At 40.3% G+C, this 26,454-nt stretch overlaps 1 protein-coding gene across 5 annotated transcripts; it reads left to right on the top strand.

Moving 5' to 3' along the window:
- The first annotated feature begins 2,712 nt into the window (after window positions 1–2,712).
- On the top strand, window positions 2,713–26,359 carry esrp2 (epithelial splicing regulatory protein 2). Of its 5 annotated transcripts, none has more exons than XM_086277576.1 (16): window positions 2,713–2,887; window positions 3,067–3,219; window positions 3,678–3,806; window positions 10,867–10,980; window positions 11,298–11,412; window positions 11,929–12,024; window positions 12,996–13,050; window positions 13,561–13,671; window positions 14,248–14,380; window positions 14,664–14,706; window positions 17,972–18,273; window positions 18,867–19,100; window positions 19,422–19,620; window positions 22,630–22,834; window positions 22,998–23,187; window positions 24,912–26,359. In XM_086277576.1, the coding sequence occupies exons 2-16, from the start codon at window positions 3,088–3,090 to the stop codon at window positions 25,071–25,073; spliced, it is 2,220 nt and encodes a 739-aa protein (XP_086133702.1). In that variant the 5' UTR covers window positions 2,713–2,887; window positions 3,067–3,087; the 3' UTR covers window positions 25,074–26,359. The 5 variants fall into 5 exon arrangements, 4 of the variants coding, with proteins under 4 accessions (XP_086133702.1, XP_086133905.1, XP_086133987.1 ...); XM_086277779.1 differs by lacking the exon at window positions 2,713–2,887 and adding an exon at window positions 24,127–24,227 and having other exon boundaries at window positions 2,896–3,219; window positions 24,912–25,051; XM_086277861.1 differs by lacking the exons at window positions 2,713–2,887; window positions 24,912–26,359 and adding exons at window positions 23,530–23,558; window positions 24,127–24,227 and having other exon boundaries at window positions 2,896–3,219.
- The last annotated feature ends 95 nt before the right edge of the window (window positions 26,360–26,454 follow it).

The raw sequence follows: 26,454 nt of genomic DNA, 5'->3' as shown, positions 1-26,454 counted from the left end.
TGTAGTATTTTACGTTTATCTGTCCCCACAGCTACACAGCAATAGTTTTGATTAATTTATCGGCCAGAAGATGGCAGTGGTTGCTCTGTACATTTGTACTTAAGGGGTGGCTGTTGTTCAAGAAGTAGGGCAGGTCACCTGCTAATCAGAAGGTTGGTGGTTTGAGCCCCATCTGCTCCCGTTTGCATGCCAAACATCATTGGGCAAGATACTAACCCCAAGTTGCTCTCCAGATGGATGCTTTCTGATACATCCATACGTGTGTGAATGTTAGATATAGAGGACTTACATAGGCAAAAGCAAAGGAATGAGGTGCTTGTATGATTGGGTGAATGAGGCAAGTTGTATAAAAGCACGCTGAGTGCTCAGTTACAGTGTTCATGATATGAATCTGTTGTGGGAACAGGAACCAAGCTTTTCCATTCTTTCTCCACTTTAGAAATACACATCTACAGAGTTTATTCATGATTTAGCCCCCACAAGTCTTAATCTCAGCCATATACAGTGAATTCTGTGAATTAAGTCACTTAGCTTGTAAAACATCATATTTTGGCAAAGTCATTGAACAAACGCACCACAAAAACCTTCAATTATAGATGTGATTTCATTGTTTTAAGCCACACAGCTGGAAGAACTGCCATTCCAGTCTAATAATTTTCCTGTCTGTTTAAATATGAGATGAACAAGATCTGATGTGAGAGCATTCACATTTCACTTAATTGTTTGGGCATGAGTAAGTCAGAATTATTTTGAATATGACAGCGGAAAATTACAACGCTCAAAGGGTGTGACAAAACTGAGCTCACACTGGTAAGCATAGTTGACTTGCTTGACATTTTCTCACAGAATGAGGAAGCAACTTGTATATCATCATCAACAGTGTGGTATGTGCCTGCTGTTCCCATTGCCTTTCATAAGGCATATTACTGCATGCTTACCACATTTAAGTTAGGTTTTAAGTCTCTGCTATATAATAATATTGTGTAGTGTGAAGGTTTTTCCAAGAAAACCTGGCTTATACTAATAAAGCCGCATGAACAAGCAGGGTTTTTTTTGCTATTCTTTTAAGTCATACTTACCTAACAGGACAAGACTTGCCACCTGGTACATCAGAGCCGCCAATCTCTTCCAAAAAATGTACACAGAAGTGTCAAAGGTTTTAGCGCTGGCTTTCTGGAAGCTCATCCACTTTACAGCCTATGATAAAAGTTGTGCCAAAGCACATTATTTAGGAGGATATTTGGAGTGTGAATGTGACATGTTGTCTTTCTCAACTTTTTCACCAGTTACACCTGCTGAAAGGAGTTAGCTTGTGACTTTACTCTCCGGGTCAGTCTACATGCATAAGCATGCCCTCAGTATGATGTAATGAGGATAAATGTTCTTTGCTGTTGTGTTGAAATATCATTATATGTCTCAGATTTCAGCGTTTTCCAGAGTGTCCCTTAAGTAATCGGACTGGTTTGGCTGGAAATAGTGATTCAACATGAGAAAGGAGACACAAGGAATTACTCTTGAGATAGGGGAGATTTATTTTGAGTGAATGGACATGAAAAGGCAAAAAGCCTTGCATTCAATGCAGTTTGTTGGCCCATAGCAGGCAGAACAGGGAGTGTCAGTAGCAACAAAACCTTGGATTTCTGGGAACTGGGCCAAAGACTGGTGAAAACTTCACTGCTATTTTGAAGTACCTTAATTTTCTGGCGACAAATACTTTCTATTGACAGGTACATGCAGCGTATAACAATACAGTGGGATTTTAGAGGGAAGAATATGGATCACAAGCTGGAAATGTAAAGTACATTGCTAATTCCACTGTTCTTCCTTGTGGTAGAAGTTCCAGGATGTGTCCTTTTGTTTTGTTCTTAATTTTTCCATTTGCCCTTTATTCATCCCTGCATTTACTACTACCGTTTACCCAAAACTACATTACAATTAAGAAGCCTACAGAAGCAATAAATCTTTCTTTTGCCTGAGGCAAATGCATGTTGTTCTGTACATAGATTTTTTTTTTTTTGTGATCTCCATGTTTACAGGTTTTCATTCTGGAAGTGAAATAACATTATCTGAAGACAAGGAAGCAAACAGTGAAATGATAAGTGTGAATTTGTGCGCAGAAACACTTTCGTTGCATCAAAGTTCCACACTGGCATAAACATGTAGTGTCTGAACACCTTTTTAGAGAATAAACATGCTGGAGTATTTTCTGTCACCGTGCCCACTGAATTACAGCTGGAGCAGAAGTCCCTAACTAACTGTTCTTACCCTAGTCACGTTTGAGATCAAGTTTGACATGGGTTAAAGCAAATGTCTGGACAAGATGTGATCCAAATGGCCCAACACCTGGCACATAAAGGGGTTGTTTTTAGATTATATTTTTTGCAAATTCAGGTAGCACAAAACTAATTTTAATGGAAATGCACAGAGTTTGTCCCGCAGTTCAGTTTCTCTTTAATGTACCTTTATGTGCCTGTATGATTCTGTTCTCTTCTTTTCCACTATCACCGTGAGACATCTGCAGGTTGCCCGGCGTGGTCTGCACAGCGTACGCATAAGCCTCATGGAGCGTCGCCCCGTTTTGTCTTCCACATACTTCCGGATTTAACAGCACCAATAAGCCAATGAGATCACAACACTCACCTCAGCGTCCCGCCCTCACCTTTGCGAACCAGCCAATAGAAGACGCCCCCGGGGCTCCGCTCGCGCAAAGGCCTAGCCATACAGGTAACTCGGTGAAAAAAAAATAGTAAGGGGAGGAAGAAAAAAAAAAACAAAAAAAAACCTCCGGGCTTGTTATGGCGTTCGTGTGAAGGAAACACGGATTTCCACCCTTCTTTACCAGTTAAACCAGTATCTCTGGATAGAACACACTCAAGTACTGCAACAGGTAGAGTCTCTGACCGCAAAGTCTTCCGTGGCTCCTCTGAAAATAATCTCCCCCTTTTTTTCTTTCTCTCTCCGTTTATCTCAATTGAGTTTCCAGCTCTTTTGTTCGCTCTTCTTATCACTTGGAAAAGGTGAACCCTCGTGTTATTTTTTTTATTTTAATCTTTGCTTTAATTGTAGTTTTTACCCTTGTGGTCCCTGATGGCTTCGCACAGTGATACTCTGGTGGTGTTCTTTGGGGCAACAGCTGGTGAAAATGGGGGTAAACTGGGTTCGGATGAGAGGGAAATAATTCTCTTGGTGTGGCAAATTGTGGATCTACATGAGAAAAAGGTACGGACCTTTCTGACCCCTTCGTTCGTTGTACGGTTTCTTATGTATTCAGAGTGTTTGTGGCATAGTGTCTACCTGTAGAGTCTGACATTTAAATCAACATGGTGTGCTCTCTGAAACCGTGTGGAGCCCGCTTGTCTTGTTATGCTAGCTAACGCTACTACTGCCCGTCGTTAGCGCACCTTTTTAACAGGTGTGCGACCAAATTAAAAAAAAAAAAGCAGACAAAAATGGGGGGCAAACACACCTTTTTGGTTTAATATGTCAGCTTCTCGATGTAAACGACGCTTTATTGACAATTGAGTGCTTTTTTTTGCGACTGCATTGTCAATTCTGTTTTGTTTGTTTTTAAACAAGTCATTTCCTGTATGTGGGGGACCTTTAATTTGCTATAAGTTAGCATATTTTTTGTCATCAAACTGTATTCCTACGCCATGAAACGCGAAATGCTTTCACAGGTCGGGAAGCTTCATAAATGTTTTGTCAAGCCGGACACCTTGGAGCTGACAGACCAGTGTAAAGAGGAGACTGGGCTGACTGTGGACGACATCGTCAAAGCTGAGCCACTGGACAAAGTTCTGCAACAGGTTAGTCTCACTGGTCTTTTCAGGTGCATTGGGAAACTTGAAGTGATGCATACGGGTATGAAAACCACAGCAGCTGCTCATTTTGTGGGAAACCCAGAAGCTTATTAAACCCACAAAACTTTCTTTTGGCAGGTTTTTGCCTAGAGCGTGATGCGATATGACAAGCCTGACTGGGTATTAAGCTGTAAGCTAGAGTAAGAGTGTCAAATTTCCCACATGATCTTTTTGTTTTTTTAAAAGTGGTGTTCCACCTGGTTGAGATGTGTCATTGGTTTAGCCCTGACAGTGAAACTCTGCTGATGGCTTGCAGGAGCTCAAGAGCTATGATGGGGCAGAGCCTCAGGCGTCTGGAGATGAGGAGTCGTCGCAGGTCTAGTCTTGCCCAGGCCTCATGTATGCTGTAGACATCTGGAAAGCAGAGTGTTTACCTGGGACCGCACCTCTGTTTTAGGCAGCAGCACAGACAGGAGGGTGGAAGCTTTCAGGTTGTGGGCTTCATCTTTAGCACCTGGTTACAACACTTCTTTATGACCAAGATGTAATTTTTCCTCCCTTAGTCCCCACTGTCTGGAGGTATATGTTGGCAAAAGTGCTTATGTTGCCAAACATGTTTTTTCCAACCACCCTTGAAAGGAGTGTGTATTTACACTGCATGCAGTATTCCTGCCCCTCCAGTAGTAGTACTTTAAAAACCTCTCATTATCACGGTGAAGCAATATGTTGGTGTTAATGTTTGTGCTGTTGTGGTCTGATTGCAGGTCTGTTTGGGTTTTAGCGTTCTTGTTTTTATTGCTTATTTAATTCCTTCTGAAATTTTGAAGCAGTGACGCTCCTGGGATTATTATACCCAGCGTGTAACATTCCACAGTTTTCATTTACATGCTGATGTACATTCAGGTCGCCCAAGACCTCAGCTTCAGCTACTCCAGCTTAGATTGTGTGCTGAACCTTCAAATATTAACCCAAGCAATCAGTTTGGTCTTTTCATACCTTTGTCTCATTGGTTGCGTTCTCTCTCTGCTCGTCACTCAGAGATAAGTGTTACCCTTGTTGATAGGGGGAAGAGAAGAAAACTGACATTTTTTCAGATATACAGTCTAGAAGCTGTTTGGCTCATGTTTAAAATTTAGAAGTGATGTCCTACTCCAACTTATAAGAATTGAGGGAAACGAGCAGTTGCCTTTTGTTTTCTTTTCCTTTTTTTTTTTAAAGTGGTGGGCTTATTGTATTGACCTGTGTGGTCAGAGCACCCAAGGACATGTGCTGCATTTCTTTTGTGAAAGATTGATCAAGGTAGAGAAGCCTGGAGAGATTAGCAGGACTGTTTAAAACTTTGCTCCCATACGTTTTGGTGCAATCTGCAAAACACTGTCAAAACTTCTATTTCTATCAGTCACTGTGTGTTAATTTTCCTACACAGAACAGACTGATATGTTTTGCATGATGCTTCGCCATTGCATACAAAAAGCAGCACAGTAAAAAAAAAAAAAACCACAGGATGTACCGTACATCATTCTATTTCAAGGTGTAGAATAGATATAAGCATATGTAGGCATTTTTCAACCCTATATTTGCAGCTCAGCAAAATTATTTTAACCTCCTATGTGGTTGGTGAGCTTTGTTTCCAGCAGTGCAGGTGCACTGGGTATAGAAACTTGTCACACTTGTCTTTTTTTCCTTCTTTTTTTTGATACCAAACAAATGTACCAGGCTCCTGTCAGAACAGGTTTGTGTGGAGCACGATAGTCCAAAAATATGTGTAGGTCACTGTAGCTGTAACACTTTTTACAGTATAGTTTGCATATCACACCTGCAGGCCACTCATGTTTTTCAGAATAAATTTGTATTTAGCTGTAACGAAGCTATTTCTGACTGTGAGGGTGTGGGTTTGTTCAGCTTGCAACACAACGTGTAGCGTGTTTATGAAAAATGTCATGTGATGTGAGACTGTATCTACATTACTGTGAAGCTGAAATATCACATTCGTATGCAGTCACGGCATATAGAAATGTTTCACCTGTTTCAGAAATGTATCCAGTAATCCAAGTTAATAACATTTGGTTCTCACTTACAAAGGCAGCCAAGTTGTGACATGCTTCTTATGATGAATCACACGAAAGTCTCGCACACAACCAGGATTTGAATATTTCAGCAAAAAGCCTTGTAAAGATGACAGATTTGTGCTAACACAAATAGTTATGCCAATTCATCATCACAGCTCTGTTACTTCTGCTGGGTGTGTCTAAATCAAACATGCCGTTAATTAGTATGTGAAAGGAAGACTGTTTATTACAACAACTGCAGAAGGAAGATATTGAATATATTTGGATCCACTGCAGATCCTACAGTGAGTTTTCAGTCTTCACAGTGCAAGAACAAATAGAATTTATATTTCTTATTATGTTATGCGCCCTCACGGCTCGCACTGATTTGGGAAGCCTGGTTTTGAACCCTTAAATTTTTGTTGGTGGCCATATTTGAACAAGACAATATAAAGCTAAGTTCAGCCAATACAAGCAAACTTGATTAGCAATAATAATAATAATAATAATAATAATGGATTGGATTTATATAGCACTTTTCAAGGCACCCAAAGCACTTTACAATTCCACTATTCATTCACTCTCACATTCATACACTGGTGGAGGCAAGCTACAGTTGTAGCCACAGCTGCCCTGGGGCAGACTGACAGAAGCGAGGCTGCCATATCGTGCCATCGGCCCCTCTGGCCAAGGCATTACATGTTGCAAATATAGGTACTATATTTGTGTGAAGTAACAGATTTTTATTAAAATATTAACTTTTCAGCCACCTATACTAGAGGCAAACTTCTAGGATGGGCTTTACCGCACACAAAGCCTACTTGACATCTTAACTTCAGCAAAAATTGCATTAAAATGTTCCAAAAGGCAACAACACGCAAACAGAGTCAAGAAGTCAAGTTTTGTGACTCGATTTAGCTGAGGTGAGGCCGGTCACTGACAGTATTCACCTTTCAGACCAAGTGGTCATGCTGTTAATAATTAATGTTTTAACCATTTTACAAATTAAACAGGTGAGGTATATAAAAATTCAAGGGAAACTGGCTGTAAAGTTTAAAATCAAATGTTTAGAGTTGGGCTTTATCTGTTTATTTATTCATTTCAAGTATTATTTCAGTTTTTCTATTTTATGTGTAATATGACAAAATCTAAGCTGACAGGGGGAAGAAAATATAAAACGATGCAGCACAAATAGAAAAGCACAATGTGTTTCCAGCTGCTGCACCTGTAAGAAACAACAAAAGGAGGAAAAACACATACCTGGAACATAGAACACAAAAAATGGAAAGTTGGGCATTTTAACAGAAGTTAAAGACACTGATTTGCCTTCAGGGCAAGCTTTAAGTGGCCATTTAGGGGAATTGCACAAATTCGTGTGACGCTACTGCCTTGGCTTCATTTTCCAGCGAGCTGCCGAACAAATTGTGCTCTTGTAGCTAGTAGAGCTCATAGTAGGGCGATCACTTGTGAAGGAGGGCAAACTAGCTTACTGTTGTAAAACATTTCCCATGTGATTTTTGGCCTATAGTTGCAAACAGTGTGAAGACCATGTCACGTGTTCGGTGGTGTAAGCGTGTTGAAAGTTTCCCAAAGATATTGCTCGGACACTCCCAGCCGCTCTTATCAGAGGTTGTTTCAGTCACCACCACCTTACCTCACCTCTACATACAAACAGTCCAGCTACAGTAGAGCGCAAGCTCTGATAGGACTATGTTCAAAGGCCACTTCCTCCCACTTATCCATGAAAAGTGCTTTCAGAGGAGAGTGAGACGCAAAGTTGCACCATTAATGTGCAAAACTAAACTAAAAGTAAACTTTTACTTTTAAAAACTACTTGTGAAAAAACATTTTAGCTGAAAAATTAAAAGTTGTTCAGAGCCTGAGAAGGTCTTTGAAGGTCATTCATGAGACTTTGTATGTTCAGAAGACTGAGTCACCAAAAGCGAACTCTAAAATTAAAAACTAAATTAAAACCAAGCATTTGACTGAGCAAATGAAAACTCAAGAGAAATGAGCAAAGCCATTCTGGAAACTGAATCTGAGCTAAAATTAAAAACAAAAAGTCAAAACAAAATAAAAATGAAAGCAATTAGAAATCGCAAAACTATAACATGTGCAACTTCAAACAAATATTTTTGGTTCATTCAAACAAAGATAAGTCTGCAGATTATAAAGGGGCAGCACCAAACATCAACTGTGATATGGGTGATCACATCAGGATGGGGCGACCGTGGCTCAGGGGGTTGGGAATCGCATCTGTAACCGGAAGGTCGCCGGTTCGATCCCTGGACTCTCTGTCCTGGTCGTTGTGTCCTTGGGCAAGACACTTTACCCTACTTGCCTACTGGTGTTGGCCAGAGGGGCCGATGGCGCGATATGGCAGCCTCGCTTCTGTCAGTCTGCCCCAGGGCAGCTGTGGCTACAACTGTAGCTTGCCTCCACCAGTGTGTGAATGTGAGAGTGAATGAATAGTGGTATTGTAAAGCGCTTTGGGTGCCTTGAAAAGCGCTATATAAATCCAATCTATTATTATTATTATTATTATTATTATTATTATTATTATTATTATTATTAATGAACAGCCATTTTTGACAGGTTTGCTAGTGAGGAATAATGAATTAACAGCGTTGTTAATTCAGAACTGGAGCGTGCTGCAGGCAGAATAAACACCAACAGTCCTGAGAAGAAAAAGACTTTAGCTAAATATTAAAAATAAAACCAGATTAATCTAGAAGCACTGGCCCTTTTTCAGTGGTCACTTTATGAGTTTGGCTCTTGTCTGTGATATCGCTGTTTGATTAATTTTCTGTTCTTCGTGTTTGCTCTTTTTAAACGTGGATTTTGACACTGTGGAGAAAGAGAGGGTGTGTCTCTACATCCTCTATAGCTTTTCTCTCAGTAATCCGGCTTTAGACAAAAGCAAAGGTGGAGCTGCATGAATGGCTGTGAGCAAACATTAGTGCTGTTATCGCTGTACACATGAAATAGAAACTAATTTTAAGTCCATACATATTGCACTAAGCTGATCTCTATAACTTTTTGTCTTTATCTTTTTTTTAAAATAAGTATACATAAACTGAATCACTCACACACACCTGAAGTAAAAAGTAACTTGCAAAAATGATGCTTTGCATCTTTGGGGCAGTTCAGCGGTCGTGGATTTAAGTTGCATAACTGTCTTTTCCTTTTGCATTTGCAGCCTATTTTGAGTGTAATGATTAATGCATTGACTGAAGAGGGTTTTCATCTTGATGAACAATGAATAGTAGAGTTACTTTTCATGTGGTTTGCATATCACCTGTAAACCACTATCTTTAACACAACTCTGGGAATGGTTACGTAAATTGTTTGTGTATGTTTTTGCTAATTAGGTTGTGCATTTGTTTCATTCATAGCTGAGCATGTGGTTTCTCCAATGTTGCAATGACTCCTTTAATAAAAACTCTTACATGTTTCTGTCCATCCATCCTAAAACCCCTCTAATCTAACCCCGAAGCATTTCTTTCCTTGTTAGTAGATGCTGCCAAAAAGCAGGTATGGTTCAAAGATGATTTTGAGTGTTCTGGGTTTTCTTGTTTATTTGTTAATGCTATTCTCCAATATGTGTTCTGTTTTGCTTATGGTGATATTATCTGGAGCTACAGGTCCCTGAAAGTTGGTTGGAGTCTGTTTCAAGTTTGCACATGAGTTAAAGCAGGGGTCTTGAGAAAACTTGCCATTACGTTGACATTGTACCTATTTTGCAAGCTGCAAAGCCACAAACTGCTTTTAGAGAGGAGCCAAGCACTGCCTCTTTATTCAGCTCTGACCTTTATTTTTCCTCTAATTCACCAGTTTTCTTTCCAAATTATTTTCCACAAGTATCCTAACTTTAAGAAGCCTAATGCTACCAACAGCAGCTTGCTATAAATCAAATGCTGTGTCAACAATAAGTGAACTCCCAGCTTTATGAAGCAGCATGAAATGGTGGGAAGCCAAAGAAAGTTTGTAAAACATTTAAAGGGGGCCAGAGGGGCCGATGGCGCGATATGGCAGCCTCGCTTCTGTCAGTCTGCCCCAGGGCAGCTGTGGCTACAACTGTAGCTTGCCTCCACCAGTGTGTGAATGCGAGAGTGAATGAATAGTGGCATTGTAAAGCGCTTTGGGTGCCTTGAAAAGCGCTATATAAATGCAATCCATTATTATTATTATTATTATTATTATTATTATTAATAATAATAATAATAATAATAATAATAATAATAATAATAATAATAATAATAATAATAATAATAATAATAAATGTTTTTCTCATAATATGGTGGCCAAAACGGTATGAAAATGTGATGGAAAATTTGATTGCAACTTTTTTGCAAGTGATTTGTTTTTCTGTACAAGAGGTGTCCTTCATTGGCAGTTAACTGCTGCCAATACAGGTTGACAAAATACAAGGAAGGGGGCTCAATAAATGTTGTAGTTACAAATAAGCATGGCTATGTGGGAGGTGATGGTATTTGGGACTGGGTGGCGAGGCCATCAGTGTTTATGCAAAGTGGAGACCAGCAGGTTTGACTTGTATGGGTTGGGATTTTAACTCGTCTGGCTGCTACTGTACAAAGAGAAAACTGTGGTGCTGGTGATCAGTGCTGTAATAATTCCTCCCTTTTGTCTGCACCCTCCCTCACTGGGCAAACACTGAAACCTGTTAGACGAGCGTCGCTTGTAATGAGGAGACAAATGTCAAACACAACACCACCTTCACTTTTCTGTCTTTAGATCTCAAGTACACTAACAGATTCTCATTTGTACACCGTAGGTGACGCAAGTGGAATGATTTTAAGTCCCACTTTATTTTGGATTACTTCCCATTAGCTTTTCTTCTCTCTTGCTCTTTAAAATATACTTTTAGGCAATTTAAATATGGTGCCATTTCAATCACAGTTCTGCTTTTTTTTTTTTTTTTTTTTTTTGTGAAGGATAAAAATACTCCAGTCAGTCTTAAAGTGGCCTTTCTCCTTCCTCTCTCTGTATCTGTGCAGTTCCAGCAGTCCGTGTCATCAGAAGTAAAATGCCTTGGCAGGACCACGTACACACTTTGTGTGGACAGTCCCCTTGTCATTCGTCAGGCCCTCCACCCAGAAGCTTCCAAAAAGGTGATTATTTCACTCATGACTCAATAGTAGAAACTACATTTTTCCCTTTGATTACTTCAGTTCAGTTTTATTATAGTTTGTAATAAATTGGCGTGCACTGATTTCGTATTACTAACTAATTATAGCCATTTGACTTACATTTACCTCCTATTCAGTAGCACAGTGTGATGCTAGTGTGCACATACCCTCTCCATCCAAATTCTCTCCTCTTCAGCTGCTTGTTTATTAGCATCCTGCTGTATCCAGTTTCCATATCAGATTTCCAAACCCTCATTTTGCTGCACTAAGTAACTTTCTTTTTGTTTGTTCCTATCCAGAATCTGGTCCTACCTGAAATATTCTTTTCATTTGTGGATGTGAGAAAGGAGTTTCACAAATGCTGCCCAAATGCTGGCCTTGCGCAGAAGCTCACACTCACCTCGATGTTGGAATGTATCCTTTGCTAGCCTGTCGTGGCTCAAGAGTTGGCAGTTCGTCTTGTAATCGGAAGGTTGTCAATTCGAGCCCTGGCTCGGACAGTTTCAGTCGTTGTGTCCTTGGTCAAGACACTTCACCCGTTGCATACGGGTGGTGGTCAGAGGGCCCGGTGGCGCCAGTGTCCGGCAGCCTCGTCTCTATCAGTGCGCCCCAGGGCAGCTGTGCCTACAATGTAGCTTACCATCACCAAGAGTGTGTGTGAATGGGTTAATGAATGTAGTGTAAAGCGCTTTGGGGGGTCCTTAGGGACTAAGTAAAGCGCTATACAAATACAGGCCATTTATCATTTACCATGTCACTGAAATAGGACATTTTATAATCCTAAATAATCCTGACAAATAACAGAGTCGTAATAACAGAGTGTTTATACTTTTCTGAAATACTATATAATAGTTTAGCAAGTAAAAGGTAGTAAAATATCAACATATAGTCAGAATAAAAACTGGGATGCAGCCTTAACTCTGTGTGCAGATGTTGGTCTCCCTGCTGTGTCAGAGGAGTCGATAGGGGTGAGGGAGGTGAGGAGCATGGTGCAGCTGACGCTCTGCATACTGGCTGAGCCCCACAGTAAGTAATGACAGGCCTTCTATCTCAAGTAACCTCACACTGAACAAGATGCTTAATACCTAGTAGCTGAAACTAAATTAGGCACAGAAAGAAGACAAACTGACCGATGGGGAGAGCAGTGAAGTGATCAAGGAGACCGTACTTTGTGTTAACACACTATGACTACCTTTGATATAATCAGAACTGTGTCTTTGCATTAGCCCACAGCAGGAAGAATATGGAAACTGGAAGCCCTCATGTTTATACAACAAACATTTAACCATGTTAATGTACAAAGTGGAATTTTGTCATTAATTTCTAACACTGAAATTACACACTAGCTAAATAGTCAAAGGAGAATGCTACAGTTAAGGTTTTAACATCCTTTTTCTTCTTCACATGGTTACTGATTTTATCCACGTGAACATACAGGTTCATATTCATAAGATCACATGTTCAAAAAATAAAAATGGCCATACTGACTGAAGAAAAATAACTTTAAATGCAGAAATAATCGTGTCATCTGAGCTAAAGATGTTATGACGAGTGAGCCTCTGTTCTTTTCTTTGAATTATCCCAACTACTAAACATACACCACACATGGGGAAGAAAGTAAAAGAGTGACTGTGATAGTTGGTTAATGATTAAACCGTGCCTTGATTATATTATTTCTATTTAAGGAACAAGTACTACTATTTATTTATTTATTTTATTGTGACCCACTGTCAAAATGCGTGTTACAAAGTAGCACTTGTTTGTCAAAAGTTTTGTACATACAAGTAAAGTGAGGCAACATATGTAACAATGAAAACATGTCAAACTTTAAACTGAGCCAGAGCGCTCCGACTCTATCACTGTTATCACAGCCAAGTGTGTTTCTGGGTATTACAAGTTTGTGTTGTGCTCCTCTCTACATGAGAGGGAGCGTTGGACGTGCGTAAGCCAAAAACACATCCCATAATATAATGCTGTTTTGCTTTTGCTTTTTTTAGATCACAAATTCTCCTGTGTTGAAACAGTGAACTACAAGTTTGACTCAGGCACATGGTATGTATCGACCTTCAACACAAATATTATCTCAGTCCATCTCTGTGTAGTTTCTTGCCACACCTGCAGCCAGGCAGTGCTGTTTAGTCTGACAACCCCCCTCGACCACATTCGGGTCTCAGACCTCTCCGGCTCTTAGCATTGATTACAGCAACAAGGAAACCACAGGTGTGTTATTAAACCTGTCCAACTTTGCCATCAAGTGCTTACCAGGATATCTTATAGCAGAGCACCAAATCCTGCTGTTCTCAGAAAACCAAAAGCCTCTCACCTCGACAACCTTCTGACATTTAATCATGGGAGTGTGTTACTGTGTTTAGCACTTACTCTGAGTGTCTACTCGATCTATTTAAACGCAACAAGAATCAAGGTTTTTCTGTTTGTTTTCCCTAAATCCCAGTCATTTCCAACAAGGCTTTGAATATTCTGCACACATTATTTTATATATATATAAATAAACTATTAATAGTTTTATTTATTTAAATTTTCCCCACATGGTGTTTGGTGCAGCAGTAAGACTGAGCCGGTGGACAGTGAGGCTGTGATCAGAGCACGAGGGCTTCCATGGCAGTCCTCAGACCAAGACATTGCTCGCTTCTTTAAAGGCCTCAACATCGCCAAGTACGTTGGATTTTGTGCTCATCTATCAAAATGTCTTTGGAGCCTTTAACATGTTAGTCACAGAATTTGTCAACGTTTGCAGTTAGGGGAACTTTATTCTGTTACTCTTTCCTTTAAAATACTTTCCAGATTATGAAATGCTTTTAAAGCCCAATGGAAACCTGACCTTGTTGAAACAATTGCTGTGTCCAAGTACAGCCTAATCTTTGCTAGTCATCTTTTTAACATCCACTGCTACACTGTTAAAATGATTTCTAGAAATATTTCTGGTATTATGCTTTTTCTGTCTGAGAGTCTGACATGCTATGCCTTCACAATATACTGGCAGCAGCCAATCTGTTCACACAGAGCTAAAAGACTGGAGGCATAACAGATGTTATATTAACTGCCAGATTACAAAATGCTAGTTTTGCTGAATTAATGACTTAGTCAGGCTTTGTTAGAGTTTTTGATGGCGATGATATGAAAAGACAGTCACGGTGGTAGAAATTTAAGATGGAGAAGATTTTGTTTGAGAACCCAGCAGATATAGGTAATTGTCCCTTGCATTCATTTATCGGTGCCCTTGTGTTTCAGGGGTGGTGTGGCGCTGTGTCTTAATGCTCAGGGCAGGAGGAATGGCGAGGCCTTAGTTCGCTTCATCAACTCTGAACACCGAGACCTGGCATTGGAGCGCCACAAACACCACATGGGCAGCCGCTACATTGAGGTGAGGTTCTCTCAGTTCAATTGTGGCTCCATGGTGTAGTTTTTTTGGGGGGGAATTTAAAAAAAAAAAATCAATCTGATTAGAGTCCTCTTTTGATGTCATTAAGAAGTCGAGCTGAATGTGAGATTTAATCAAATTAATACCATCAGTTTTATGAAGGAGTTTTGTGACGTGATTTTTCTTCTTTCCTTGCTTAAAAGTTGGGTGATTGACGTGTCTATTTGATTTTTGCCTGAAATCGTAGTCACATATTCATATTAAGTTTTCATCTCGTGTTTTTCAGGTCTACAAGGCCACAGGAGAGGAATTCCTCAAGATTGCTGGAGGTCAGATTTCAGGGTTTTTTTTCTCTTTCTTTTTCTCCTCTCACCTGACCATGATTACATGGTCATACTGAAAGACTTTCTCAGTGTGAGGTAGCATTTTGTTTCATGGATTTCCTGCACTTTTGAAAAAGGAAAAAAAACCCACCCTCTCGCATCTGTAAAAGTTCACCACTTTGCTCTCTTAAAAGAAGGAGAGAAATCTCCTCTGTGCTCTAACTCTCCTGTTACCTGTGTGTTTGCCTCATCCCAGTGGCTCCCTTATCTCAGACTAATGAAAGGCGCTTTGTGAGGTGTATCCCCCACAGCCCCCATCCCTTGCTAATCTCCCCTTCCCTAGGCCAACCCCTCTGAGGCCACTTGGAAAGAAATTTTATTCTGGGCTAACAGCAGTTCACCTGTTCTGTTCAGTTTAGCCTCCGGCTCCATTCCCCCTGAGGGAAAGAGGGCTGTCGCCCAGTAAAAGGACCAACTCGGTGCTAACACAAAATGGGTGTGAAGAGACAAAGGCATGGCCCGGGGCCTGAGAGGAAGCCAGTAGTAACACAAGGGTAGAGATAGCAGTCAAAAGAAGCACAGCCGCTTGCAGCAGAGAACTTACACTGGCTGCTTGTTGGACCCTGGACTTTAGTCAGTGGGTTAAGAATCAATACATATCGATAGCACAGTGAACTTTAAGCAAACAGTGGAGAAGCAGACACAATGCATGATAAATGAAAGCAGTAAACATGTAAACAGATGTGTAGATTAAATTGTTTCATTGTTTTGGATGTAAAGCTTGAAATTGAAAGATCTAACATTTTTCCATCCTCTGCAAAAATACCTTTAGGCTGCCGATCTGAGTTTACTGAGTAAAGGTGGAAGAAACAGGATCAATAAAGAAGAAATATTAAAGCCATTGAACCAAAAATTATATTAACCTGATCACATATCATATAAAATTAATATCTGGAGATGAGTCATTAAAATTCTTGATCTGATTAGTTGTGAAGTTTCTTTTTTTTCTATGTACTTTTATACTTTCTGCATTTGTTACTGCACATTTTATAAATCTTACTGTTTACAATTGACTTTGTGGTGGAACAAGACCATTTGTGTCTGTAAACCTTCTCTTTAAAGGCTGATCCAAGTAAATATAGCCTCTTTTTGCTGTTTTTGTCTCACACCCAAACTGATCTTGCCTGGAAGCACACCAAATGAGGGACACAATTTACAGAAACTGTAAACCAAAGAGAAAAATTTAACTTGGTTAAGTTAAATGTGTCCGTGAGCAACGCTGGTCACAAGTGTCAGGCTGGGCAGCCTTCTTAACAATTAACTTCATTTAATAAGATGTATGTAATTGTAACCTCATCTGTTTATCTTTAATGATCTTTTATTAACCAGTATCACAATTTCAAGCAGCTTAAGAGTTGTTCCTTAATATTTGCTGTTTTCTCCAGTTTTGAATTAGATTTAAATTCTCAACATTAAATGGGTCCAATTGCAGTCAAATTTTAATATTCCTAGAGACCACTTTTTTGGCTTTCTCCAGGTTCGTAATTTCGTTCATTCTAGAATTCCACAGTCTTCAGAAATAGTTATATATGATGATATTGAGACATTTCTTATTAAGCGAAAAGACAGAACTCATTTTATCTCAGCTTTTTACTCTCTCCTATATACTCTTAGTAGCAACACACTGAGCGCTATTTATAAATGGGAGAGAGATCTTAATAATCAATATACCGAAGAGGAGTGGAAAGGAGCCATTAACATGAGTAGTTCCACTTTTACTTGTAACCGCTTGCGAGAAACCCAATACAAAATCATACATCGCCTTTATATAGCTCCTAATGTCTTGCATAAGATTGCACCTCATATTTCCCATCTTTGTAGTAAATGTCAAAAAGAAACTGGCACTTTTTTTCATTACTTTTGGGAATGTAAATTAATCAAAAGATTTTGGAGCTTCATATCTCAAGAACTAAGTAATATTTTTAACAACCTGATTCAAAGGGAGCCCGGGTACTTTCTTCTCGGCCTACCCTCAAAAGAATTAACATTGAATCACTTGCAGCGCAAATTATGTCACAAACTATTGCTGGTAGCTAGGAAATGTATTCTCATTAATTGGGTTAAGGATAAACCTCCCTCTGTGACGTTGTGGTACAGAGAATTATTTAAAGTTATTCCTCACGAAAGAACTGCTGCTATTTTAGGAGGAAATGAGGGTCTCTTTCTCAATGTTTGGACCCCTTTGCTTTCTTATTTGCCAAATGATTTGTCCCAACTCTTTCTTCTTCTCTGTTTGGTTGTGTTGTTTTATGCTATTCTTGATAAACGAATAAAAATTGTATATCAAAATGTAAATGGGTAACCATAAACTTTAAGACACACATTCATATCTCTCTTACAATAAAAAGTGACAGCTTAAGTTTCTTTAGAAGTCACTTTACAAATTATACATGGCTGCAAAATACAGGCATTTTTAGCATTTCTTTCAGCTTCATTTCTCTTAGCCAAGCTTGCCCCAAAGGTTTACATGTCAAACCCTGATTCCATACTAATTTATTGTGCATTAAACTGTACAGTCTGTCTTTGAGCACAGCACTGATCTGTGCTTTCTCTGTACACCACACATGCAGAAACGAACTGCGTGCTGCATTACTTGTGTGCCTTTTCTACCGCAGCTTGTATTTTTGTTTATAGTTTAGAATTTAATGGATTGCAGGAAATGTTGAAATTTTATAATTTGTGGGTGATAACATAAAATACCTTGATTTTTCAGATATTTAATATTGTAGACTAGCTGACATGGCATAAATGGCATCTATAGGTTACTTAGTTAGTTGATCCACTACTTTGTTTTAGGCTGAGTTGAAATATGATGGCGTGCATTTAATGCTTCATGTTTGTTAAATCCTCAGTTTTCAGCTTTTCTTTTGGGTCACTGGAATTGAATGATTGTCCCGACAGCAATTCAAAAACTTCATTAAATATATGGATCTATACAACCAGAGGAATCACAGTCACACTTCCTGTCCCTTGGTTGCATTGTTACTGAGTCAAAAGTCTGATTTATGACTCAGCTTTGTTGTTCCTAACTTGTGGACTGATCAACTATGACAAATGCAAATACTCCATATAACAAGATTTACTTTCAGGGTGGCTGTTAAAAGTAACTTAGTCAGCAGAGAGTGAATAGGACTTTTTGAGAATTACAAAGTGATTTTTGGAGGCCCTATGGTGTAGCGAGCTTTATCCTTCCTGTCCTCTGTGACTATAGGTACATCTAATGAGGTGGCCCAGTTCCTGTCCAAGGAGAATCAAGTGATTATCCGTATGCGGGGATTACCATTTACTGCCACACCACAGGACGTGTTGGCCTTCCTTGGTCCTGAGAGCCCAGTTACAGATGGCACCGAGGGTCTGCTGTTTGTTAAGTACCCAGATGGGCGACCCACTGGTGACGCCTTTGTGCTCTTTTCCTGTGAAGAGTATGCCCAGAATGCGCTGAAGAAACACAAACAGATCCTCGGGAAGCGTTATATCGAGCTGTTTCGGAGCACTGCAGCAGAGGTGCAACAGGTACATTCTTCCAGTTGTGTGGCCTGAAAGTTTTTCTAGCTGTAGTTTTTGATGTAACAAAAAGACAACATATAACTGTTTGCGCTTAGATTCTCGTTGTAATGCAAGAAAAAGATGTGCTACTCCAAAAACAAAAAAAAGAAGAAGAAAGTTTCCCGTGCAAGATACTTATTAGATGGGTTTGTGTTGTGTAATACACTTTCAATTGATTCTTTAGTGCTCTCAGAATAGCCTAAGAAAGTCGTTTTTGTGCAAGTGTGAGAGAAAGTTATGACAGTCACCATGGCCTGAGGTCCACAGCAGCTGTTTCCTTGGGTTTCCAAATGAATGGTGTTATGGCAACATAGAGAAGTGAGAAAACATAGTATCCAGAGTGCGAGGTATTAATAAATCAGACAATACTGGAGTTTGTGCAATACTGTAGATGACAAAATCATTTGTGCAATGTGTGTGTGTATTTATTTTTTTTAGTCACCATGACACTCGGTTACTGTTTATGTATTTGTTGTACATTTTTTAATGCTTGTTGCATATGCAGTCAAGATTCATTTATTTATTTATTTATTTATTTTGTATGTGTCTGTGCTTTCCAGGTTCTGAACCGCTACATGTCCACACCTCTGATCTCCACACTGCCCCCTTCGCCAATCATGCCTGTCCCAGTCCTCACAACACCTCCGTTCCTTCCAGCAGCCAGCAGCACTCGCGACTGCGTACGCCTCCGTGGTCTGCCCTACACTGCTGGCATTGAAGATATCCTGGAGTTCATGGGAGAGCACACTGTTGACATCAAACCCCACGGAGTCCACATGGTCCTCAACCAACAGGTCAGCCTATTAGAGAGTCATGGGCCCAGGCATACTTGTAATATTAAAGCTCTATATCTTAATACTGACTTTAAAAATAACAGCCATACAGCATTTTCACTTACATCTTCATCGTAAATCTCTAAAAATGAGAAAAAGTTTTGTAAATGTTACCAAAATAAAACAAAGTAAAAATAAAAAATTGGGAGGGGCAATATTTGCAAGTCCAGAACAGCTCAATGTACTGTTAAAATTATTTTCCCCACAGATTTACTTACACTTCACACAAACACACATTCATTCAGTCATTTGTTAATTGGATTTCTACCCCTGTCTGTGCAGGGACGGCCCTCTGGTGATGCCTTCATCCAGATGAAGTCACCTGACAAGGCATTTATGGTAGCCCAAAAGTGCCATAAAAAGACAATGAAGGACCGGTATGTGGAAGTCTTCCAGTGCTCCACAGAGGAAATGAGCATTGTCCTGATGGGTGGAACTCTGAACCGCAGCGGCCTCTCCCCACCCCCCTGCAAGCTTCCCTGTAAGTCAGAAACGCCAAATAAGGTCCACATAAGCAAGAGTTGCAGTAACATTTGATTGATTGATGATGATAATAATATCTGAAAACCATGCTACCATGTTGGAAATTCTGCTTAATCTTTTCTGGTTCTAGCACTTCTCCACCAGATTAAAACATGCCAACACTGAATAGAAAGGCCAGTCTTGTACAAGGATTAAAGTCTCCCTAAGAATGAGCTGTAATAACACTGAATTTCTTTTTTTCCCCCAATAACACTGAATTTCATCATCTTTAAGTCACACTTTACCAACATCTTAGCTTCAGCTGTACTTTGTTTAGTGGTGAGCATGTTAAATAGTGGTTAGTGAAAAGGTGCCTGTATTTGTGTTCAATCAGACTCTTGACCTCTGTAAACAAAACAAAGCCATAGGTCATATTCAAATGAAAGGTGAGGCCAGTGTGCAAGCGCCTTAAATCTGCATTCTTTTTAATGGGCAGCATAGGCGGAGTGCTCCGATTGCAAAAAGGTGCCCGGTTGTATAGAAGTCTATGGATAAACGGAGCTCATTTTCTTTGCTGCACACTTTCCTGATTTCTTCATAGACTCTGTTGCTAGTTTCAGGTCATAAACCACAAGGTTCATTTTGAAAATTATAGACATTATTAGCCATAAATGAGGACATTCAGAGTATGGCTAACAACTTGTCAATCACAGGTCATTCATGCTTCGACAGTGTTGGGTGTAGTTCGTTCCAAAGCAAGTCTTCACTGTAATCACCTTACATTTTTCAGTAAGGCACTGCACTAAATTCAACACTCACATTAGAGCAGGGCGATATGACCAAAAATATTTATCACGGTATACATTTGAAAATTTGCGATAACGATATAACTGACGATATAATTGACAATAGACAAAATGCTTTACAACTCCACAACTTTATTAGTGCAAAAAACCCCATCAATGTATTTTCACTTAAACAAGCAGCTGTTTTTTATGTGCATTAAAGTTATATAAAAATGTAACAGTGCAAATTCCTTGCTGACAGTTTAACCAAAAGGCATTTCCAGTGGAAACTGGCCGACATATCCTCAGCATAACCATGTATAATATCCACAAAACTTAAAAAGAGGTTATACAGACACAATACGGTAATATTATGTTGAAGCACAGTACGTATCACTCCTCGAAGCTCTGCCTACGATAGCCGTAATGCTTTGACAATCCATCAAGCGGTGCGGCTTCGTAGCTTAGCAAAGTCCTACTGAAACATTTGACAGATCTTCGAGCGCCGTGTACCACATAAAATCGTTTCGAGGTCAGTAAACACAACCAGAATTCATACATAAGGCACACGGGATTATAAGGGGCACTGTCGCTTTTCAGAAAAATCAAAGGATTGATTTTAAATGTGCCGTATTTTCCAAAAAACACGGTAATAACGACGGCTCGCTAGCATGCGCTACCAAAAATAGTGCTTTGTTGTGTATCTGACGGACGAAAGCCAAACCAGTTCCACACCACTGAAGTCACAGCATTTTTACAAACCAGTTCTGGTTCATCTGTTTCATTTAACGATCCGCTTTCGCTCTTCTCATTCTGCGTCACCGCCATGTGCGTATGTAAACAAAGGCACTACGCATGCGCGTTTTACCCATATTCTATTGCGATATTTCATTTTCCTATCGTTGCCCAAAATTACACCGGTATTACCGTGAACGGTATGATATAATCCAGCCCTAACTCACATTACAGTTACAGTTATGCTGCTACTTGGATTACAAAGGTTCTTAAGTTATTGGAACACGCTTATATACAACAACAGTCCTTTGCAAGCATCTGCACAGACAACACCAGAACCCAGTGCTTTACAACACTGCATCTGACTCTTTACATTGTGTTTGGTAATGTAAGGATGGATGTAGCTCCTTGTCCTTGGAAACCCGTTCCACAAAGCTCTCTACACACTACACTTTTGCTGGCCACATGACGATTGGAGGTAGCGACTGACACTGCAGAAAGTTGGTGACCTCTGCTCACTATGAGCCTTACCATCCGCTGACCCCAGTCTTTGATTTTACATGGCCTACCGCTTCTTGGCTCAGTGGCTGTCGTTCCCAGTCACTTCCACTTTAACAGTTGACTTTGGAATATTTAGTAGTGTTGAAATATCCCAGCTGGACTTGTTGCACAGGTAGCATCCCATCACGGTACCATGCTGGAATTCACTGATATAATGTAGCTGCTACTAGAGGTTATTTTGTTTTGTTTTTTTAATTATCAAATGTTGACACTTTGTTAAATTTGCTAAATACCTACTTAATAAAGGTTGTTTTGCTTTTTCGCCTATATCTTAACTAGAATTAAGAATTGGGGTAATATCTTTTTGAACATAATTTTACTCAAACTGACCCCAAAAATGCTGCCAGAAGATCAGCAGTGCTGGTACCATGTTGCCTGACTAACACTGGAACTGCCCACAGTTTCGCACACGTAGTGGCTGTTTGTCTGTAAATAGATCTGTGCCATCATTTGTGCGTGTTTACACTGCACCATGAAGGACACTGCGAGCTACGTAAATAAATTCTGATGGGTCTTTAGGGGCTTTCAAGTAGTTTTTTCTGGCCTAGATCTTATTTTTATAGTTATGGTTTTAGTTTTTAGTTTTATAGTTGGGTTATAATCAGTGCATCCCTACATGTTTGACTACCTTAAAGGTGCAGTATGTGAAATGCTCTACTCAAAAAGGCCATTGTTTCCTTTTTGTGTGCAGCAGCTGCTCTACATTTGTTTCTTAGTCTGATTTATTTTACCTTTCAGAGCCGTTTGAACGCTGACATCTAACACAATTTTGCAGTCCTAAGTTTGTCAACCGTAGGAATGTGTTGTGACATGTTTATGACAGCTTCTGCAGTTTATCCAGAGACAGTTGTGCAGCATGCTCAGTTGATTCATATGCTTGACAGCACTTTACTTGTGGCGGACTGTACACACACCTTACACATGCATACCTCTGTCTCTTTCTGTAGGTCTGTCTCCCCCCACTGCCTATGCTGCATTCCCCACTCCACCTGCCATTCTCTCTGAAGCTGCCCTCTACCAGCCTCCCCTGCTTGCCGCTCCCAGACCTCCTCAGACCACCGCACACAGCCCTGCTCACACTCTGGCATACTACCCCCCTCAGCCACATCTCTATATGAACATGAACATGAACTACACTGCCTATTACCCCAGGTAAGTACATTGTGATCTAAAGCACATGTCGAATGTGACAAACTGATAAAGGTCAAAGGTTAAACTGCAGCATCACAGGCTGGCAGAAGAATACAACTGTGAGGTGGCAATTTTAGTATTCATCATAACTTTGCTTTTCCACTTATTCCCATTTGCTCTCCAGCCCTCCAGTGTCTCCCTCCACAGTTGGCTACTTTGCAGCTTCACCTGCAGTGGCAGTTGCAGCTCAGCCCCACCATGCTGCAGCTGCCGCCTCTCCTGTATTACCCCAGCATGGTGCCCTGGTCAGGATGCAGGGTCTGCCCTACAATACTGGAGTCAAGGACATCCTCAGCTTTTTCCAGGGATACCAGGTCAGTACATGGAACTCTGAAATGAAAGCATGTTTTAATTCACAGGAAATGTGGAGCCATATACTTGAAAAGCTTTGTCTTGTATTTGGATGTATCAAGCTTTTGAGATAACGCCTTGAATAGTGACAGGATAATTGTTGTCAGTTTCTTGCAATAATTTGGTAGTTACTCTTCCCACAGTGGGTGAGTGCCACGTGAAAGTTTCTAACTGTTGAACCATTCGGCGCATTTACTTCTGTGTTTTTATTGCAAAATTACACTATAGTACTACTCAATTAAAGGGACATGTGTGCACTTGTGCTCTTCCCCCTCCTGTTTGCTTCCCGTGTCTAATGCCGCCAGTCCAAGTTAGGTGGAGTCCCCTGAAGCAGGTATGAACACTGATAGGTGTGGCATCAGACATTTCCCAAGATGGGGAGGGAGAGGGGTGGGGTCTGAGGTGTCATAGGGTGGTTGTTGTTGTTGCTGCTGTTGTTGGGGCAAAAATCTGCGGTCTGCTTTTGGTCTTCATGGTTCATGTGTTTTATAAATCTGTGCAAATATCAGGTTCAGAAAAATAAACTTGTTTTGAGTTGCACACTCAAGATTGTTGGAAGTAGCGTGTGTGTGTGTGTGTGTGTGTGTGTGTGTGACTGTTGGCTGAACCATTGCAATTGTATCCCTGTTGGAGTGTGTTTTTCTGGCTACAATAGCTACTCTCACACTGGTCCTGGGTGAGAAAACTATTCCCATACCGCCACTGGTATCCTTTACCACACACTCCCCTCAACTAAACACTCTGTAGTTAAAATGACACCTACTCAGGCGTGTGTGTGCTTTGTTTTTCCTCCTTCAAATAACATGTAACATATTTTTCCCAAAACTGTGTACTGCCATGTGTGAAACAATGTGGAGGGGTCCCACCCTGACTGTGTGTCCGTCATTATGCTGTATCTGTAGTATGCCCCTGACGAGTACAGCGGCGTGGTTCAGATGAGCGAACAGGCCAGGAGTCTGATTCAGCCCAAAGAATGGCTCTGTCTTTAGGGACTCGCCCCAAGGTAAGAAGAGCCTCCGGACTAGAGCAGCGGAGTGGAGGGAGAGTGCATGTCCTAGACTTGACTAACATCTTACTGTTTTGGCCGTCGCACGACATCAGATACAAATGGCTACTAGCTTTAAAATTGTCAACAAGTACTTCCAAGACAGTATTTAGACTTTGAATCACTGATGTATAAATTGCAGTAGGAGCTGATCATGACTGTTAAAGTGATCCAGTCTATTTCATGCTGTCAATCATTACTTTTGGCTGTATTCACAAAAGAAAATGTTATGACTGTCTCCCTTTGTAATGCTGTGACATGTGATTGATAAAGCTTCATGGATTGTTGCTGCTGTCACTGCTGTTGTGATCAGTGGATTGATACATACCTGCATGTCTGAAGGAATGCAAGCTCCTTTGTTGCATTGAGCGGATTTTGGTGCAGGATCCGAATGCATGCAAACTAACCAATGATTGTGTTGCATCTAAACCTGCCTTGTGGGTTTCAGGTCTCTGAGAACAGCATGTGCTCTGCTTCTCTCTTCAAACTTTTGGTTGCTTTCTGACTGGACCGGTTTGATGAGATAGTCTTTTCCCAGTGCATTATTCCTCCTCTGCTTTGTGGGCTCCCCCTGGTGTTTTTATGCTCCAGTTACATTAAAAATACACTTACTGACTTCATCACTTTTTTTCCCCCCTGCAGCTTCAGCCAGACGCCGTTCTCATCTTGTATAACTTCAGTGGGCAATGCAGCGGCGAGGCCTTGATCACCTTCCCCAGTGAGGAGATCGCCAGGCAGGCTGTAGCCGAGCGCTCCAACCACCCCTTCTATGGGCAGCAGGTCCACTTGGCCTTCTGTAACTGACCACTAGCCCTCCATCTCCTTCCACCTCGCTCAATTTAGCATCCCACCAAAGAGCACTCTCCTGCAAACACCTCTTCAACCTCCGGTTATTCCGATACTCTGTCAAACAGCTATTGCTCCTCTCATTTTTCCACGATCTGCTTTTCACACCTGACACTACTGGTACTGGCACTCCTGAAGCTGCTGTTGGAATTTGAGCATCTACTTACGCTCAGATTTTCAGGTTCATGTCACTTTGTGGATGTCATGTATAGCATTTCTATGTGTTTGCACCAACTGTAATAGCTGGTTGTGGAGAAGAGAGAGTAAGGAGTGTGGACAAACCTAAATGTGGATGATCATTTAAATGCACACTGCATGTGTTCCCCATAAAACTGTACAGATGTTCATCCTGGAATGCTTGAGGTTGTAAAAAACCAAACAAAAACAAAATACAAAAACAACAAACTTCTACACACAGTCATTTATGTATATTTCTAAATTTTCACTTTGCAGCAGTGTGGGATTTCCTGTGTGTTCGCTCTGTGCAAGCACAGCTGCGTGCATGCGTAGGCTTTTGTTTATTATCTGGTGGCCTGCAGCAGTGTATTTGTAACACTGAAAAGAGAAAAAGCCATAAAGTGTGACTTAGACTACTGAAAGAGAGTATAACTGTACACTTGTACTTGTAAACTGTCATGAATTAATTTGACATAACTTTGAGCTTCAGGGACTACTAGTTTATACACAGCTGTGCAACAGGAGCAACTAATGCACAACTGTTTTCTATAAAAAAAAAAAAAACATTTATGTACAACATACTGTCATCCTATTTAGACTTTTTCCAAGCACTACAGATTTCTTTTTGCTTCAGTCAGACTTGAAGAACTGAGTGTCTTTAACAGAGTAGCACAATAAAATAATTATATTTTTATTAATGTCATTTCTTTACAAAAACTAAGATTTTGTTATCAAATGAACATGTGTTTCCTAAAGTTGTTTATAATTAGCTACTGTATGTCTTTTGTTCTTGTCTCCAGAATATTTATGTCTGTCTGTAGCATGCTTTAATTCCTATCAGAGTACTGTGTAAAGCTGCATGAGTTTTTCCTGTGGCAGGCCCTCTGACAGCTCACTTAGTTTTTCACCTTTACTGCGCCTACATCACCCAGAGTGCTATACTGGCCCAAAAGAGGCTAGGGCAACCTCTGGTGGCAGAGGAGATATTTCTTTTTGTAGCAAGTTTGAGACTTGCCTGAATTTAGATCTATGTATAGACTGTAAAGAATAAAAAGTGTTGACAATGATCTGTGTTAGTTGTTCTTATTTAGAGACAAATGCAAAAAACTGATTTCTAGTAACTTCTACTCCTGGTGTTTGTTTTGGGTTTTTTGTTTGTTTG

Source organism: Aulonocara sp. 'chitande type north' Nkhata Bay, linkage group LG1 (assembly GCF_057382095.1).
Source record: "Aulonocara sp. 'chitande type north' Nkhata Bay isolate Kocher_YH1m ecotype deep benthic linkage group LG1, A_spYH_male_GT1.1, whole genome shotgun sequence".
NCBI classification, from domain to species: Eukaryota; Metazoa; Chordata; class Actinopteri; order Cichliformes; family Cichlidae; genus Aulonocara; species Aulonocara sp. 'chitande type north' Nkhata Bay.
Note: the sequence above shows the minus strand (reverse complement) of the source record. Positions and strands in the feature narration are given on the sequence as shown.